The 19,119-nt window shown below is 38.9% G+C and overlaps 2 protein-coding genes across 5 annotated transcripts in view; one reads left to right on the top strand and one right to left on the bottom strand.

The window, feature by feature from the left end:
- Nucleotides 1-1,788: 1,788 nt before the first annotated feature.
- Nucleotides 1,789-19,119, bottom strand: part of KLHL7 (kelch like family member 7) — a 65,805-nt gene continuing 48,474 nt past the window's right edge. For all 4 annotated transcript variants that reach the window (XM_047694764.1, XM_047694762.1, XM_047694761.1 and 1 more), the window contains 4 exons: nucleotides 11,026-11,266; nucleotides 6,024-6,225; nucleotides 4,170-4,267; nucleotides 1,789-3,221 (listed from right to left, as the gene is read on the bottom strand). In XM_047694764.1, coding sequence (XP_047550720.1) covers nucleotides 2,938-3,221; nucleotides 4,170-4,267; nucleotides 6,024-6,225; nucleotides 11,026-11,266 — 825 coding nt within the window. In that variant the 3' untranslated portion in view covers nucleotides 1,789-2,937. The remainder of the gene's footprint in view (nucleotides 3,222-4,169; nucleotides 4,268-6,023; nucleotides 6,226-11,025; nucleotides 11,267-19,119) is intronic.
- LOC125080739 (60S ribosomal protein L23a-like) lies at nucleotides 7,630-8,112 on the top strand. The gene has a single exon (XM_047694766.1). The coding sequence runs from the start codon at nucleotides 7,637-7,639 to the stop codon at nucleotides 8,105-8,107; it is 471 nt and encodes a 156-aa protein (XP_047550722.1). The 5' UTR covers nucleotides 7,630-7,636; the 3' UTR covers nucleotides 8,108-8,112.

Below are 19,119 nucleotides of genomic sequence, written 5' to 3'. Positions count from 1 at the left end.
TTTTGAAAAATATAAACTGCTGTCATCAAAATAGGGTCACTGCAAATGATGGAAAATTAACATCACGTTTACTAAAAAGAAAGGAGAGCCATTTATAGAAAGGACAGGACTTTTATGGGGGGAAAAGAAATAGAAAAATGCTGCGGTGTCCGACTTTTGGGTTTTGGCTTGGGTCGGGATCTCGGGAGTCTGGGCTCCACACTTGGCAGGGAGTCTGCTTGAGGAGTTTCTCCTTCTGCCCCTCAAGTAAATAAATACATCTTAAAAAAAAAAAAAAAACACCAAAAAACCCCACAAAAAAACAGACCAACTTGCCAATATACTGTGCCATTATCCTGGCATTTACAATTTTGTAGAATATTTCCCAAGGCAGAAAATACTAATTAGTGTTAGTAAATTAGTAAAAATTACTAATTAGTAATTAGTGAGATTACTAACATCACCTCCCCAAACCCAGGTTTAATCTACATCAAACCTGTCTACATACTTATAGTATGTTCCAGTCAGTTGATACAGCCAAAGAAAAGGCTAGTCCATTTACAGTATTTCAAACAGTGCTCACATTCCATATGGGAGAGTATTGTATTAAGTAATATAAGTAAATGGTAATATGATAAATGGATGTTCTTCTCTCCAAAAAACCTGGACTTTTCTCCCCCGGTGGAGTACAAAATTCAAAACCCAACATAAAAATGTTCAAGACAGGCAAATCTACAGACAGAAAAATTTAATGGTTGTCTAGGTCTAGGATATCTGGAGGATGTAATTGGGTTGGATAATCCCCCCCCCCCCAAATTCATGTCCACTTGGAACTTCAGAATGTGACCTTATCTGGAAATAGATTGTAGATGTCATTAGTTAAGATAAGGTCATGCTAGATTGGGAGGAGGGTTAGCTAAATCCAGTGACTGCTGTTCTTATCACAACATATCAAGACACAAGGGAAACAGAGGAAAGAAGGACATGTGAAGCCAGAGGCAGTGAGTGAAGTGGCACAGTTGTAAGTCAATGAATGTCAAGGACCGCCAGCAACCACCAGAAGCTAGGGGGCAGGTTGGCAGTTTTTGCCTCAGAACTCCAGGAGGCAACCCTGCTGACACCATGATTTAGGACTTCTGACTTTCTGAGTTGTGAAAGAATAAGTTTCTGTTGTTTTAAATCACCAACTTTGTGGCGATTCATTACAGGGGCCACAAGAAATTAATACAGGGGAAAACGGGGAGTGACTGCTAAGAGTATGGACTTTACTTCTGTGGTGATGGGAATGTTCCAAAATTGTGATGATGATTGCACAACTCTGTGAATGTATTAAAGACCACTGAATGATACACACTTTAAATGGGTGAATTGTATAATGTGATTTACATTTCAATAAAGCTGTAACATGCATAAAAAACTCTAAATAAAAATATATCATTATGCTTTTTAAAAAGATTTATTTTCTAGAGAGTGCATATGTGCAAGCACAGGGGAAAGGGGTAAAGGGAAAGGGAGAGAGAGTCTTAGGCAGCAGAGGAGCTCCACACAGGGCTGATCTTACAACCCTGAGATCACGACCTTAGCTGAAACCAACAGTCGGATGCTTAACCTGACTGTGCAATGCAGGCGCCCCTATCATTATACTTTATATTTATAATCTTTGTCATTTAAACATTTTTAGGATTTAAGATTATAACCCCATACAAATAAAGCAATGAAAATTAAAATAGAAATACAGCTTCACAAATTTTAAAAACAACCACTGCCTAACACATTTGAAATGAAGGATGAATAAAACTTAGCAGTCTATTTTAAGTTAAAAAATATTTAATCTTATTGGATAAAAACACTGATGGTGACAGCTTTACATGGCTCATTCCATACATTCTGTAATGTAAAAGGGCAAAACATTACTAGGAAAGAAATGAGTAGTTGGGTTTGTGAAAGATTTATTGACCAGATAAAAGCAATTAATACGAGATGACAAACATTTAACTCAAATTATTACAAAACTTTTAGGAGATAACTGGGTCAAATCTGATGTGTCCTACTAAGGAAAAGAAATCATGTATCTTTTTAATCCATAAGAAGTTCAAAGTCAACATTGATACTGTATAACTATCAGTGCTATTCTAGTAACCTAGAAGTTAGCTATAAATAGCTTTATCTTTTGCTAATCATTCTTACTATGATTTTATTTTATTTAACAGTGAGGACTGAAAAGGCATAATCATTTTTTAAACCACTGGGCAAAATAGTACTATAAATTAATGAGGGTGCTAAGCTTGACATTTTGTGTTTGAAAGATGGAATATATTTAATTGGACTGAATATATTTCATGAGGACTGGGGTACATTTAAGCCCAAAATGTGTTTATGAAGTTCTGTAAGAGAACAGGTGTATACCTTGACTCACTCTTGCTTGCTTTTAAAATGAAATAAATTTGGCACTATATGGAACAAATGAAGACAAGCAAAATTAGGTGAGACTAAGATGCTTCATCAGAGTTGCCTGATTTGACTTACAATTCATACTATTTCTTAGTTCTTGACTGAACAGAAACAAACAGACCTAACTACATAGCACTTCTATGATGTATGAAAATAGAATCTAGAGCTAAGATGAGACTGCTTCACTGATGAGCCAATCCCCCACTCTGCCATAATCATAGTTTCAAATGTAAAATTCATTCAAGAATTCATATTTTCATCAAATGCTTATGATTTTTCAAGTTTTCTTGCTAGATATGTCTTGGTTAAGTGGCCAGCTAAAATAAGGTCTTTGAATTAAGGAAATTCATATAAAAGAAACATCTATTTCATAGCGATCTTACTTTACTTGCAATTTCCTTTAAAAAAACAAAACACCAAACTAAAACTTTGTAACCAAACTCTTGGAACAAAGCACTGGTGGCCATATTTTTGAGTCTCCGATAAATCTTGAAGTCCATTCACTTTTCATGTTTCAAGTGTTTCTTCATTTGCTCCACAAGTATCAACAACACATATTAAACAACTTGTTACTGGAAAAGCTCGGACTTTGGAGTTGGCGACCCATTTGTCTGTCTCGGTATTATATTCAAGGATGTGTCCTAATCGACCCACACCTTGAAAACCAGCCAAGACATAAACTATAGAGCCAACTGCTGCACACTTCACTGTTACACCCTTCCATGGCATTGGTGAGACCATCTTCCATTCGTTTAACTTAATATCATAATATTCCACGTTGTCCAGACCACCTTCAAAAGAATAAAATAACATGAACAACTATATTAACAGTTCTAAGATCTCTTAAGGTATTAATTCTTTGGATCTTCCCAACATTTTATTATGAACATTTTCAAATATGCAACAGTTATGAATCTTAAAATGAATACCCATATAGCTATCATCTATTCTTATTTTTACTTTAACACAATAAAAATTTAACTTAATTTTTACTTGAATTCTAAATATGTATGTTTATTTTATAAAATTATAAATGTTCTATCTGTTCTGGGAAGGTAAACAAACCAGTGGATTTTCCTTCTGATTAACTTTGACTATAATTATTCAAAAGTTTTTACTCCTTCTGCCATTTATCTTTTAGCAGTTTATGGAAAACAGCAATGGCCAGAGACAAGAGAAGGGAAGAAAGTATTTCTTTATTATACTTTGTAATGCTTAAAGGTACTAAAATGAGGTTTGTGGACTATATATTCCGTCCAGATTCTCCATTATTTAAAGAAATGATTTCAGATTTTTTACTACAAATTATTTAAGAAAATAAAAATCAAATTTACTAATTTAAAAATAGTAATATTGATATTTTCATGCAATGTTTAAAAGTGGTAAGGAAACTTTGTCATTTAAGGCCTGTATACAACTCATAAAAGTTGTATTTAAAAGTTTGTAAAAACTCAAATGTTTCTGTCACTTAATAGTTCTTTAGCTAGTATGACATTATTACCCAGGGGGTGTTTGGAAATGTGTGAAGCTGAGACTGTCACAATGACTGATGGCCATCAGAGGGATGTTAAATATACTGTAATGTTTCATAAAATATATTAGCTCTCAGAAACTATAAACATAATAATGTACGTGATAAATGCCTGTATTTAGATTTTAGGAAATGTTTCAAAGATTTAAGAGAAGGAGGTATCAGCAAACTCATTGGGAAAGTTGAACAGTGATTTAATGTCACATACCTAAGCCATTCTGACCACCTACAGCAAATATCTTGTCTTTTACAAATACCAGTCCATGATTCTTCCTGGCCTCAATCATTGGACACAGCTCAGTCCATCTGAAAAAATGAGAGGAAGTTTTTAGAATATTTGTTCGCGGGAAGTACGCAAACTACTTTATAAGAAAGGTCTGTTATCCCAGTTTAGTGCTCATTTAGTACTCACATGTGTTCACACCCACACACAAACACATATCTGAAAGGCTAGAAGACAAAAGTTTAATATGGTTTTGGGTAATTTATTTATAGGTGAGGTAAACGGGGATTTTATTCCTTTCGACTCCAACAGAATATGAGAAATAGAGAATATCTGGAGACTAACACATTGGAAGAAATCCATTTCCTAGTTCACAGTAACTTGTTAAAATGGTTAACAAAAAAGAAAGGGAGGATACTTAAGAGAATATAAAATGCTAATACTGTCATGTATTTTTTTTTTTAAGATTTTATTTATTTGAGAGAGAGAGAGTATGAGGGGGAGGGTCAGAGGGAGAAGCAGACACCCTGCTGAGCAGGTAGGCGATGCAGGACTCGATCCTAGGACTCTAGGACCATGACCTGAGCCAAAGGCAGTTGCTTGAACAACTGAGTCATCCAGGCACCCATTACATGTGGTTTTAATTAGTATTTATGTATGAATCAAACACAAATTTAACATTGGGCTCTAGCAAATTAGTAGTATCTGTTACTATTCATAAGTAACAAAAGTACTGTCATTCTGTCAAATTTAATAACTTATTAGCATGTTGTTATGTTCATGGCCACTACTATAAATAATGAGATTGAGGGGTGCCTGGGTGGCTCAGTCGGTAAAGCGTCTGCCTTCGGCTCACGTCATGATCTCAGGGTCCTGGGATCGAGTCCCACGTCGGGCTTTCTGCTCAGCAGGGAGCCTGCTTCCCTCTCTCTCTCTGCCTGCCTCTTTGCCTATTTGTGATCTCTGTCTGTCAAATAAATAAATAAAATCTTAAAAAAAAAAAACAAAACCCAAAGGGTATATTAAGGTCAAGCCATTTCTTAAAGTACAGAGGAAGGGTCCAGAACATAAACATGTCCTGAACGTAGCTCCTTCAAAAGTGTGTACACATTTTTAATACAAGAGCTAAATTCTTCTGTTGGGGTCCTTCTGCTTTTTGCCATCTTCTTCCTCTGAGCTTATAAAATACAATTAACTGTGAAATAAGGCTTTTTGGGTTTATGCACAGTATAGTTTTAATAAGTTATGCATAAGGTTATTCCCACACACTCCTACACATAAGTTTCCAAACACTTACATCTAAAGAAAGAAAGAAGTTACTTGAAAGACAAATTATACACAGCAGACTTTCACTGAGTTAAGAACAGGTCTAGTCCCACATGATTTTTTTTTTTTAAACATTTTATTTATTTATTTGAGAGAAGAGAGAGACAGTGAGAGAGAGCATGAGCGAGGAGAAGGTCAGAGGGAGAAGCAGACTCCCCGTGGAGCTGGGAGCCCGATGCGGGACTCGATCCCAGGACTCTAGGATCATGACTTGAGCCGAAGGCAGTCGCTCAACCAACTGAGCCACCCAGGCGCCCCATAGTCCCACATGATTTTAAAATAAAAATTTAATTTAATTTTTTTTAAAGATTTTATTTATTTATTTGACAGAGATCACTAGTAAGCAGAGAGGCAGGTAGAGATAGAGGAGGAAGCGGGCTCCCCACTGAGCAGAGAGCCCAATTCGGGGCTCGATCCCAGGACCCTGGGATCATGACCTGAGCCGAAGGCAGAGGCTTTAACCCACTGAGCCACCCAGGTGCCCCTAAAATAAGAATTTTAATTGATACATACGTTTCTGTGGCAGGATCATAAACCTCACAGGAATTCAGCACTCGCCCAGAAACATTGTTCCCTAAACTTCCGCCACAAACATAGATCAGGCCATTGGCTTCCACCATGCCATGGCTGCAGCGCTGAGTCAGCATGCTGGGCTTAGTGTGCCAGCTTTCAGTTCTTGTGTCATAGCACTCAAATAAATATAGAGCTGAGTTTCCTGTAAAAGAAAAAGGCTCCATCAGGCTTCTCTTAGTGTGTATGTGGGTTGGGAGGGAGCTGACAGTAGGGCTGGTCATTACTTACTGGAGGGAAGAATTTATAAAGCTGTAGTCTTTTCTGAACTTAATTAACAAAAACAGCAAAATGGGGGAATAGCTTAAGAAAAAGCTAATCCTGTTTGTACAGATCTCAGAAAAATATTTTTTAAAAGGATGTGCTGGAGAGATTTATTGGTAACTAACTTTAGGAAAAGAAATTGGTTTGATTTCAGAAGAAAAATTAAGTAACATTATGTATGTCTTCACACCCAGTTAGGCATAATGGTAATTATTTAAACTTTAAATCCTTATAGAGGAGAAAAGCATAGCTGTTTATAGATGGTAAATCCATACCTTAAACTCTGAAAACTACTATCTGATAATATGCTCAGGTTTATCATTTAACATTCTATAATAGTCACTGCACCATTAACAAAACTATTCTTCCTGACTACTCTCAGTGGCTGTGTGAGTAAGCCCTGAAGTCATGCTGACCCAGTCGGGACTGTACTCTCAAGGTATCACTGTATGTCTCTGGTGTGTTTGATTACACATTTTAACAGCAAAACATATACATCCTGTCTTATAACTTCTGTACATTATAGGGGCTCAATAAAGAGTTTTAGAAATGATACTAATAAAGCAACAAGTGCTTTTTTCCTTCCCAAGAAAAAAGTTAAAAAATTTTTTTTTTAGCTTTTGCACAGCAAAGGAAATAGTTAACAAAACCAAAAGAAAACTGACAGAATGGGAGAAGATATTTGCAAATGACATATCAGATAAAGAGCTAGTATCCAAAATCTATAAAGAGCTTAGCAACTCAACACCCAAAGAACAAATAATCCAATCAAGAAATGGACAGAGGACATGAACAGACATTTCTGCAAAGAAGACATCCAGATGGCCAACAGACACATGAAAAAGTGCTCCATATCACTTGGCATCAGGGAAATACAAATCAAAACCACAATGAAATATCACCTCACACCAGTCAGAATGGCTAAAATTAACAAGTCAGGAAATGACAGATGCTGACGAGGATGCGGAGAACCCTCCTACACTGTTGGTGGGAATGCAAGCTGGTGCAACCATTCTGGAAAACAGCATGGAGGTTCCTCAAAAAGTTGAGAATAGAGCTACCCTATGACCCAGCAATTGCACTACTGGGTATTTACCCTAAAGATACAAACATAGTGATCTGAAGGGGCACATGCACCTGAATGTTTATAGCAGCAATGTCCACAATAGCCAAACTATGGAAAGAACCTATGTGTCCATCAACAGATGAATGGATAAAGAAGATCTGGTATATATACACAATGGAATACTATGCAGCCATCAAAAGAAATGAAATCTTGCCCTTTTACGAAGATGGCGCCAAAAGCTAAGAAGGAAGCCCCTGCCCCTCCCAAAGCCGAAGCCAAAGCAAAGGCTTTGAAGGCCAAGAAAGCAGTGCTGAAAGGCGTCCACAGTCACAAAAAAAAGAAGATCCGCACATCACCTATGTTCCGACGACCCAAGACTCTGCGTCTCCGAAGGCAGCCCAAATACCCTCGAAAGAGCGCCCCCAGGAGAAACAAGCTTGATCACTATGCCATCATCAAGTTCCCCCTGACTACTGAGTCAGCCATGAAGAAAATAGAAGACAACAACACACTTGTGTTCATTGTGGATGTCAAGGCCAACAAGCACCAGATCAAACAGGCTGTGAAGAAGCTCTATGACATTGATGTAGCCAAGGTCAACACCTTAATCAGGCCTGATGGAGAGAAGAAGGCATACGTTCGGCTGGCCCCTGACTATGATGCTTTGGATGTTGCCAACAAAATTGGGATCATCTAAACTGAGTCCAGCTGGCTAAATCTAAATACAGTTTTTTCATGATAAAAAAAGAAAAAAAGAAATGAAATCTTATGATTTGCGATGATGCGGATGGAACTAGAGGGTATTATGCTTAGCAAAATAAGTCAATCTGAGAAAGACAACTATCATATGATCTCCCTGATAAGAGGAAGTGGAGATGAAACGTTGGGGGTTTGCGGGGGTAGGAAGAGAATAAATGAAACAAGATGGGATCAGGAGGGAGACAAATTGTAAGAGACTCTTAATCTCACAAAACAAACTGAGGGTTGCCGGGGGGAGGAGGGTAGGAAGAGGGTGGTGGGGTTATAGACATTGGGGAGGGTATATGTTATGGTGAGTGCTGTGAAGTGTGTAAACCTGGCGATTCACAGACCTGTACCCCTGGGGTTAATAATACATTATATGTTTATAAAAAAATATAAAAAATTATTAAGAAAAAAGGAAAATTTTATATAGTATGACACTGAATATATATACATAAATATGTATATACGTATGATTTTAAAAGCATTAGGATTATTTATATGTGGATACACACACACACACACACCCATTAAGACCACTAGACTAGACATTGCTATTTCATTTTTAAAATATTTCAACTTTTTCTTAAATCTTCTGGCTTTTTCACATTTGAAATTATAACCAGAAAAAAATTTCATTGTTTTGCTGCGATGAGCACTGGGTGTTGCATGAAGTGTTGAAAGACTAAATTGTATACCTGAAACTAATATTACACTATATGTTAACTAGGATTTAAATAAAAACTTTTTAAAAAATTAAAAAAAATTTTTTTTAAAGATTTTATTTATTTATTTGACAGAGAGATCACAAGTAGGCAGAGAGGCAGGCAGAGAAAGAGGGGTAAGCAGGCTCCCTGCTGAGCAGGGAACCCGATGTGGGGCTTGATCCCAGCACCTGAGATCGTGACCTGAGCAGAAGGCAGAGGCTTAACTCACTGAGCCACCCAGGTGCCCCATGAAGTTAAAATTTAACCTAATTGTAACTCATCTCCCACTCCTGGACTTCTTGATAATACTTAAAAACAATACCACCCTTAAGGTTCTCCATCACAGTCAAGGTCTACAGAAAACAAAGTTCAGGGAGTAACAAATGGAAGAAGTAATGGTCTCGATTAATAATAACTTTTTTTTTTTTTTAACTCTCAGAACATTTTCAATTTGGTAGATTCAGTTGGTGCTAAGAGGAAATACACACTGTATGGCAGACATGAGAAACTACTATTTAAGTAAAAAACTGACTTAGTAATTGCTGAAGATATTAAGTTATCTACTTTAATTTCCACAAAAAGTGTTTCTATAGTACAGTTACTTTCTATTATCTTTAAGATTTATTGTATTTGAAATATGCTATATTAGACATTCTCTAAAAAATGTTTTTAAAGGGGGGAAAAGGTAATTTCTTAAGTCACATTTTAAAATATCTTTAATTTTTCTAATATTCTTTTGATATCTTGTGGGGGAGTAAAAACTTAAAACATAAATATCCTGACCAAAAGTAAAACATTCTTTGGCCTAATATAAAAATCATCAAAGAAAATAAAGACTTAATTGACATTTGAATTCCACACCTCAGGTTTACTTAGGTCTTCCTAGTTTTCTTTATAAGTCCATTATTTAACTAAATAAATTATTTGAAAAGGTGAGAGCTATTATGCATCTAGTCTGCACCTAGAATATCCATTTAGAAAAATTATTCATTTAGAAAAAGACCACCGGGGCGCCTGGGTGGCTCAGTGGGTTAAGCCACTGCCTTCGGCTCAGGTCATGATCCCAGGTCCTGGGTTCGAGCCCCACATCGGGCTTTCTGCTCAACGGGGAGCCTGCTTCCTCCTCTCTCTCTCTGCCTGCCTCTCTGCTTACTTGTGATTTCTCTCTGTCAAATAAATAAATAAAATCTTAAAAAAAAAAAAAAAGAAAAGAAAAAGACCACCACTGGACACTAACAAATTACCAATCAACGACAAAGATTTTTTACACCTAAATCCATACCCTGTTCTGATCAATAAGCATTAAAACAGCACTCCCAGCCTTTATATTAAATAGTTAAAGAATAAATGCAAATGAGAAATATGATTTTTACTTTTCTCTGATACAAATAAAGAACAGGTAATAAGGTATAACAGATTTAAAAAATGTGAATGTAATAGATTTTAAAGGGTCTGTCAGTGAGCCAAACTCTGAAATCTTTAAAGCAAATAATATTATGTATCTAAAATTAATCTAGGGGCACCAAGGTGACTCAGTCAGTCAAATGTCTGCCCTTGGCTCAGGTCATGATCCCAGGGTCCTTGGGACTGAGCCCCATGTTGGGCTCTTTGCTTGGGGGGGGGGGGTCTGCTTCTCCTTCTCTCTCTGCCCCTCCCCTCCCCTGCTCATTTAGTCTCACTCACAAATAAATAAAAAGAAAATATTTTTAAAAAATGAAATTAATCTAGATAGAACTAAAATCCAGATGGTGTGAGAAAAAATGGGATAATTAACATAATCTAGGAACCTGAAGTTCTTGTAAAATGACTCATAAAAAAGTAAGGTAAACCTTCAGGGAAATGGGATCTAAAATGTGACAGATATGTATTTAAATTATGTTAAAAATGGGCGCCTGGGTGGCTCAGTGGGTTAAAGCCTCTGCCTTCGGCTCAAGTCACGATCTCAGGGTCCTGGGATAGAGCCCCGCATCGGGCTCTCTGCTCAGTGGGGAGTCTGCTTCCCCCATCTCTCTCTGCCTATCTGTCTACTTGTGATCTCTGTCAAATAAATAAAATCTTAAAAAAAAAAAGTCAAAAAGACAACACCAATTGTTTATGTAAATATGAAAGCCAAGGAACACTTGGTAAAACACCTTCCCCAGACAAAAATACTGAGTTAAGTCCTTACCAACTTCGGAACCTCCAGATGTGTAAATTTTGCCTTCTGCTGCACAGGCGGCAAGGCTGTCTCGAGGTGTCGGAGGGCCCAGTTTGGAATACCAGCTATCCTTCACAACATTATAGCAATCCATTCGTTTTATGGGGAAAAGCTGAGAGCCACCCAAAATGTATACTACATTGTCCCAAAATACACATGCTGCATCTCTTCGTTTTTCAAAGGGGCAGCGGATGTCTGTCCAGCTATAATCCTGTAACCGGAAAGGACAGGAAGTGGTCAGTAATGCAAATATATAATTGACACAAATGAGGCAAAGATATAGTTGAGAAAATACAAAATATAGGAGTATGTTAGTTTGCTAGAGTACATATAGTTTGGCTTGAGACACGATCTAATTTACTCCTGTGTGATTTCTTCAGAATGTTGGTGACTGCTTTGGGTGTTTTCTGGCTCCAGATTAAACTCTAATACATTTGGATGTATCACTACCACCAGTCTTCTATTCCTTCTGTTATTAAGGATGATAACACAAGAAAATTCTAAAATAAGTAGCTTTGTAATTTGGAAAAAAAAACTTCTTTCAAATGTAAATAGGGGCGCCAGGGTAGCTCCTCTAAATGTCTGATTCTTTTTTTTTTTTTAAGATTTTATTTATTTATTTGACAGACAGAGATCACAAGCAGGCAGAGAGAGAGAGGAAGCAGGCTCCCTGCTGAGCAGAGAGCCCAACTCGGGGCTCGATCCCAGGACCCCGGAATCACAACCTGAGCCCAAGGCAGAGGCTTTAACCCACTGAGCCACTTGGGTGCACCCGTATATCTGATTCTTGATTTCAGCTCAGGTCATGACCTTGGTTGGGGTTGTGGGATAGAGCTGCATGTGGGGCTTTGTGCTCAGTGGGGAGTCTGCTTGAGATTCTCTTTCTGCTCCTCCCCCTGCACACACGTTTTCTCAAATAAATAAATAAATCTTTACAAATAAGAACAAGGGTGCCTGGGTGGCTCAGTTGGTTGAGTGTCTACCTTCAGCTTAGGTCATGATCTCAGGGTCCTGGAACTGAGCCCCACATTTGTTTCCTGCTCAGCGGGGAGCCTGCTTCTCCCCATCTCCGCCCCTTCCTCCTGCTTGTGCTCTCTCTCTCTCTCTCTCTCTCGCTCTCAATTAAAAAAAAAAAAAAAAAAAACAAGAACAACAATAAAAACCCAAATGTAAACATACCCATTCCTTTCCTGCCAGATATACAGAATGATATAAAGAATCACTGGCAGTGTGCCTGGGTGGTTCAGTCGGTTAGGTGCAGACTCTTGATTTCAGCTCAGGTCATGATCGTGGCTTGTGGGATCGGGCCCTGAGTCGAGCTCCACGGGTGAGGAGATTGCTTGAGATTCTTTCTCTCCCTCTGCCCCTCCCCCAGCTCACACATATGTGCACTCTCTAAATCAATAAATAAAATATTTAAAAAATCACTGGATAATATGAACCTTAAACTGCTGTTATCCTGCTGATGTCTAAAGCTAGAAGATATTTTGTAGACTTCTGTGATATTAAATTTTTAAAAAATATTCAGTTGAGCCAGTTTATTCAGCTGGACTCTTAAAGCTGTGATATTTACTATGAAATATTTGAGTAATCTGTTTTAACCAGTCTGGAAACCCACTTTTTTCTTCCTGATGATTAGAAATGAGCAAGTATCAGTACTTCCCAACAAGGGCAGTTCATGGGATCATTTCATTTCCTCACTATGTTTGGTACATCCAAGGACCTTCTTCTTTTTTTTTTTTTTTTTAAGATTTTATTTATTTATTTGACAGACAGAGATCACAAGGAGGCAGAGAGGCAGACAGATAGAGAGAGGTGGAAGCAGGCTCCCCGCAGAGCAGAGAGCTCGATGTGGGGCTTGATCCCAGGACACTGGGATCATGACCTGAGCCGAAGGCAGAGGCTTTAACCCACTGAGCCACCCAGGTGCCCCCCCAAGGACCTTCTTCTATGTAAATGTATGGGGGGATTTCTCCCAAAGCTATAGTATCTTGGATCCTCCCCTTTTTTTGAACAAGGAAGCTACAGGGTTCCTGCTGCTTTCTGAAAATATCTGAAAACAATTAGAGAACTTCAAAGAGAAATCCAAACAGTTCCTGATCTCATTGAGCAAAGCAGTGTGTGTGTGTGTGATTATTAACGCTGAGTTCCCTCTGGGAAAATCTGATGGATAGCTATCACACTAGTGTCCAGTATTTCAGGCATTCATCAGATGAGATTAAGCATCACAGAACATGAGGAATGGTCTCAGGAAAAAGAAGAACCCCTCATGTGGAACACATCAAGGTGTCAGCTCCTAGTGATGATAAACATTCTGCTTTCTGGGTGGCCAGAAAAATGAGAGTCTTAATCCTCATTTTATTCTCAATTTAGGATCTATGTGTCCCCCTGGGTTGCTCAGTGGTATACCTACTGGCAGGCACACAAAACTACAGGATAAATACAACATTTCCCCCAAAGTTTGTTTTCCTCAATGGGTACCAAAAACTTGGGAAAATTATTATTTTAATATTTTATTTATTTGAAAAAAAGAGGGAGGGTAAGAGGAAGAGAGAGCACAAGTGAGCATGAGCTGTGGGGAGAAGGAGACTCACTGCTGAGCAGGGAGCCTCATGCTGGGGTCCATCCCAGGACCCTGAGATCATGACCTGAGCCAAAGGCAGATGCTTAACCGACTGAGCCACCCAGGCACCCCCTGGGGAGAATTATTTTTAAAATTTGTTTTCTTAGAGTTGCATGCCATAGAATGAAAAAAAATGAGAGAAAATAATTACTATACTCTACAGGGCATGATCCCTCAAAAGCAAACTAATAAATCTCTTACATATTCTGAAATATATTCATATTCCTACCTGTCAAAGTTCATTAGCAGAAAAATAGTTTCATTAATAAGATACACTGTTAATTCAGTAAATTTCAAGTCTTGCCACTCTTATACCCATTTTATTTGATATTATTAGAAAGCAAGAATGGGAACTTATCTATAATTTCTAAAGATAGCCACAAGAACATTATCTTTCCTTGCTCTTCCTTAATTTCAGGATGAGAAAGTGGGTGATAGATTCTTTTGAATGATCTCTAAGATATACTACTCTTCAGATTAAAAATAATTGACCATGTAGAAGCTGGGATTAAATTTAAAACACAAACAAAATGTTTTCTTTTAGGTAAATGAGCTTGAAGATTGAGACAAAGGATACCAAGTTCCAAAAAAAGGGGAAATAATTCCCAAGAGTTTGGTAACAGAATAGTTCTAATTTTCTAGTATTCCTCAAGGATTTGAGTAAGGAATAAATGAGTGCTCATATGTACCAGTCGTATAGGGCTTAGGCTCCAGATTTAAGAATTAAAATAAACTGCTCTCTTGGAACTATAAGCCCAAAGGAAAAATGATTAGCCAGTTTGTGTGTGTGGTGGGGGGGGGTGGCAAAAAGGCACATGCTTCTATCTACTTGTAACATGGGCTCTGATTTCCTTAGATATCCTCAAGTTTTTTTTTTTTTTTTTAAGATTTTATTTATTTATTTGACAGAGATCACAAGTAGGCAGACAGGCAGGCAGAGAGAGAGAGAGGAGAAAGCAGGCTCCCTGCCAAGCAGAGAGCCCGATGCAGGACTTGATCCCAGGACCCTGAGATCGTGACCTAAGCCGAAGGCAGAGGCTTAACCCACTGAGCCACCCAGGTGCCCCTATCCTCAAGTTTTTTTTTTTTTTTTTTTTTTTTTAAAGATTTTATTTATTCATTTGACAGACAGAGATCACAAGTAGGCAGAGAGGCAGGCAGAGAGGCAGGCAAAGAGAGAGGGGGAAGCAGGCTCCCTGCTGAGCAGAGAGCCTGATTCGGGGCTCGATCCCAGGACCCTGGGATCACGACCTGAGCCGAAGGCAGAGGCTTTAACCACTGAGCCACCCAGGCGCCCATATCCTCAAGTTTTTAAGTCTTTTTCATCTCTCCAAATACTGTCGCTCGTCAAAGTACATGTTAGATACTAAATTTGATCAATACTGACTATATTTAATATTCTAATAGTTTAATCTTCTAGGCAGATGAAATGACCTTTGCAAACATTTTACCTAGAATGCAAGTATAATTTCATTTCAGCTAAAATTTCATGTTTTAACATTTGAGCTCATTAAATATACCTACCAGGGGTCAAATGCACCTGTGTTTGAAAACACCTGGCTGTGGCTGTATAAATGAACGGGGGGGGGGGGGGATTTTTTTCCCGTATGTGTGTATGGGTAGATCTCACTGGAAAGTCAAATTTTCCCAATCTATTCCTCATCCAAAAGAGAATGCTAAGAAGGTGATTTGATGTTTGCCCTTTAGTAACTTGTTATACTGCCTAGGAGGTAATGTGGTAGCTGAGGAAGCAAGCAGAGAAGGTAAAAATATAGATGAGAAGTCAGACTTATAGGTTCCATAGATATGAATGCCAGGTCTTATCTTAGTGATGGGACTACTCCCAACCTGGGGCCTGCAGGTATTAGAAGGGTTGCTTAAGGTTTCCTAAGCTCCTGGGCTACAGGTCAAGCTACAGGGACATGCAGCTTTTATGTCAGCAATAAGACAGATACATAGCAGTAGAGTTACAGTGTATGTGTGCGGGCAGAGAACTGTTACTCTAAAAACATAATCTAATTCAGTTAAGTTTTATTGAGTATCTATTTCATGCAAGGCTCTGTGCTTGGCTGAGGAGAAGATAGGAAAATGGGAAAACCGGAAAGCCTGGAAAAGACAAAGGTAGAAGGAAGTTTTGACATATCACCCATCTATGCATCCATACGTATACACATTCACATAAAAGTCCTGTCTTCTCTCATCCTAGTTAGCCTTTCTTGCCTCTGCTGTGATATATACACTCTAGACTTTTTTCAAGCTCAAGGTCAAGACTTCTTTCCTTTCTGTAGGCTTCCCTGACTGCCTTGCTCTGAATCCCCACCACACTAAAGTCTGGACTTGATGACTGCTTCATTACATCCTGTCCTGGATGATTTTCCAGCAGCAGTGAGATGCTACAAGACAGTGAAATGCTTCTTCAGGTGAGGGGCTGTATAATAGCTTCTCTAAATCCCTCAAGGCAAAAACATCAGCCTGCTATTTTCCTTGAGAGTAAGGACTGATTTTATACTAATCTGCATTCTAAAAACACATGAGTCTTCAAAGAATAGAGACACCACAGATGTAGATTTCAATAATCAAGATAACCAAATCCAAAATAAAAGAAATACTTTTTATTTATAAGACTTGAGAATTTTATTTTGGATAATTTTGAGGGGAAACAAAGATCTTAGAAAAAAAGGAAAGCAAAATTAAGAAAAATGTAAAACCTTAAGATTTCTGAGAAGCTTCAAGGAGTCAATGTAATCTGAGTTTAAGATTACTAAATTATAAGTACTTTCTGTTAAGCTATTATCTGACTAATTTTAGTTTCTTTTCTTTAAAAGACTGTTACTTATTTATTTATTTAAGAGAGAGAAAGAGAGCAGAGAGCACGGGCAGGGGGAGGAGCAGAGGCAGAGGGAGCAGCAGACTCCCCGCTGACAGGCAGCCTCATCTGGGGCTCAATGCCAGGACCCTGGTATCATGACCTGAACCTAAGGCAGACTCTTAACTGACTGAGCCATCCAGGCACCCCTAATTTTAGTTTCTAAGAGCTGTTTAAAAAATAATCATAGAGGGGCGCCTGGCTGGCTCAGTGGGTTAAAGCCTCTGCCTTCGGCTCAGGTCATGATCCCAGGGTTCTGGGATGGAGCCCCGAGCCCCGCGTCGGGCTTTCTGCTCAGCGGGGAGCCTGCTTCCTCCTCTCTCTCTCTCTGCCTGCCTCTGCCTACTTATGATCTCTTTCTGTCAAATAAATAAGTAAAATCTTAAAAAAAAAATCATAGAACTACAGCAACAATCCATAGAGAAAGCAAGTTTATACCAGATGCAAGAACATCCCTAGAAGCAGTTTCATGAAAAATGCATAAAACACTTCTGGCTTCATTCGTTTCAGAAGGTCACAAAGAATGCAGCTCTGCGGAGCTGGGAAACACAGGCACTGAGCTAGGCTGTGGAGAAGCTGTGGGTCATACAGAGTCACTTCACCTTTCAGGGATGTTTGCTCCCTAATCCTTTGAAACAAAAAGACTGAACTAGACGATCTTAGGGCCCTTCCCTTTCAGCTCTAAAATTCAATGACCTTAGGGTCCAAATGATTTAGAAAGCATCCCTGAACAAAGAGCTAACACTTAGTTAATTCATTATAGAGCAGTGCCCTTTCCAGGAACTATCCTGAAATACCTTAAAACATTATTTTATTTAATTTCCTCAATAATCCTATGAGGTAAGAACCTTATCTAATAGATAACAAAATCTTAGAAAGTTAAGTACCATGTCAAAGGTTAGAGAGTTAGAAAGTGGTGAACCCAATATTTAAGTCCAAATTTGTCAGACTCCAAAACTGTACCCTTAACTCCTACACTGCTCTGCTTCTTTAAAAATCTTCTTACAGGGGGGCACCTGGGTGGCTCAGTGGGTTAAAGCCGCTGCCTTCGGCTCAGGTCATGATCTCAGGGTCCTGGGATCGAGTCCCGCATCGGGCTCTCTGCTCAGCAGGGAGCCTGCTTCCCTCTCTCTCTCTCTCTGCCTGCCTCTCCATCTACTTGTGATCTCTCTCTGTCAAATAAATAAATAAAAATCTTAAAAAAAAAAAAAATCTTCTTACAGGGGGGCACCTGGGTGGCTCAGTGGGTTGAAGCCTCTGCCTTCGGCTCGGGTCATAATTCCAGGGTCCTGAGATCGAGCCCCGCATCAGGCTCTCTGCTCAGCGGGGAGCCTGCTTCCTCCCCTCTCTCTCTGCCTGCCTCTCTGCCTACTTGTGATCTCTCTCTGTCAAATAAATAAATAAAATCTTAAAGAAAAAATCTTCTTACAGGGCCTCCGAGAAAGAACACTGGACTGGGAATGGAGTAATCTGGGTTCTTCCTATTCCTGCTGTATTTCTAGCTAAGTTACTCTGGGCATCTCACTTGACATCAAGGAAGTGAACCAGCCTCATCTACAAATCATACAAATCAGGATGTTGGCAGGATGGCCACTGAGGTCCTCCTGCACAGCCTCCCTATCTGATCACTTAGAAAAGCAATGCTTAAGCACTAAAACCACAGCTTCTCTGAAAAACGGGGATTTTCCCCCTGTCTTTGTATGGTATTTGGCCCAAGGCTTAGCATATTGAAGGGAATATTTCTATTGGATGTTAGGCCACATTTGTGTAAATGTCTCATCCAGCTGAGCCATCTTCATTTTATACTTTCTAAAGGTCAAAGACTGTAGATCCTGCACATGGCTCCTAATCTGAACCAGTTCCTCACTATAGGGACTGCCTTTAAACTACACTGACTCCAGGAAGCATCTTGTCACTCTGGCCCCTGGTCGTTTGGTGGCACTACTGAGGGACAGGAAATCTATGACCAACCGACAAACAGTACCTTGGTATTAGAAACCAGGCTTTTCTTTACTTTTTTGGTAAATCGAAATAGTTTCTACCTTCATCCTTTGCTAGAACAATTCTTCTCCCAGGAATTTACCCTACAGAAAAAATTGGGACAGTGTATAAAGCTGGCATATACAAGATGTTTCACTTCAGGGGTATTTTTTTTTTTTTTAAAGCTTTTATTTATTTACTTGACAGAGATCACAAGCAGGCAGAGAGGCAGGCAGAGAGAGAGGGAGAGGGAAGCAGGCTCCCCGCTGAGCCGAGAGCCCGACGCGGGACTCGATCCCAGGACCCCGAGATCATGACCCGAGCTGAAGGCAGCGGCTCAATGCACCGAGCCACCCAGGCGCCCCACTTCAGGGGTATTTTAACAGGAAAAAATAGGAAATAGGCCAGATAGGCATGAAGAAGATAAGAATTAAACAAATTATGGTATATCCTTAGACTTAGATAAATTATGCTATATCCTTATGATGGAATACTCTGTAGCCCTTCAAAAGGATGATATTCTCACTGACATGAAAATAACTCCACAATATAAATGCTAAAAGAGTAAAAATAGTTCCTGCAAGACAGCACATAT

The sequence above is a fragment of the Lutra lutra genome, chromosome 11 (assembly GCF_902655055.1).
Source record: "Lutra lutra chromosome 11, mLutLut1.2, whole genome shotgun sequence".
Lineage (NCBI taxonomy): Eukaryota > Metazoa > Chordata > Mammalia > Carnivora > Mustelidae > Lutra > Lutra lutra.
The sequence above is the reverse complement of the archived record's forward strand: the minus strand, read 5'-3'. Positions and strand labels throughout refer to the sequence as shown.

Coding starts and splice junctions, on each gene's coding strand:
- LOC125080739 (XM_047694766.1), top strand. CDS start 7,637: ATGGCGCCAAAAGCTAAGAAGGAAGCCCCTGCCCCTCCCAAAGCCGAA.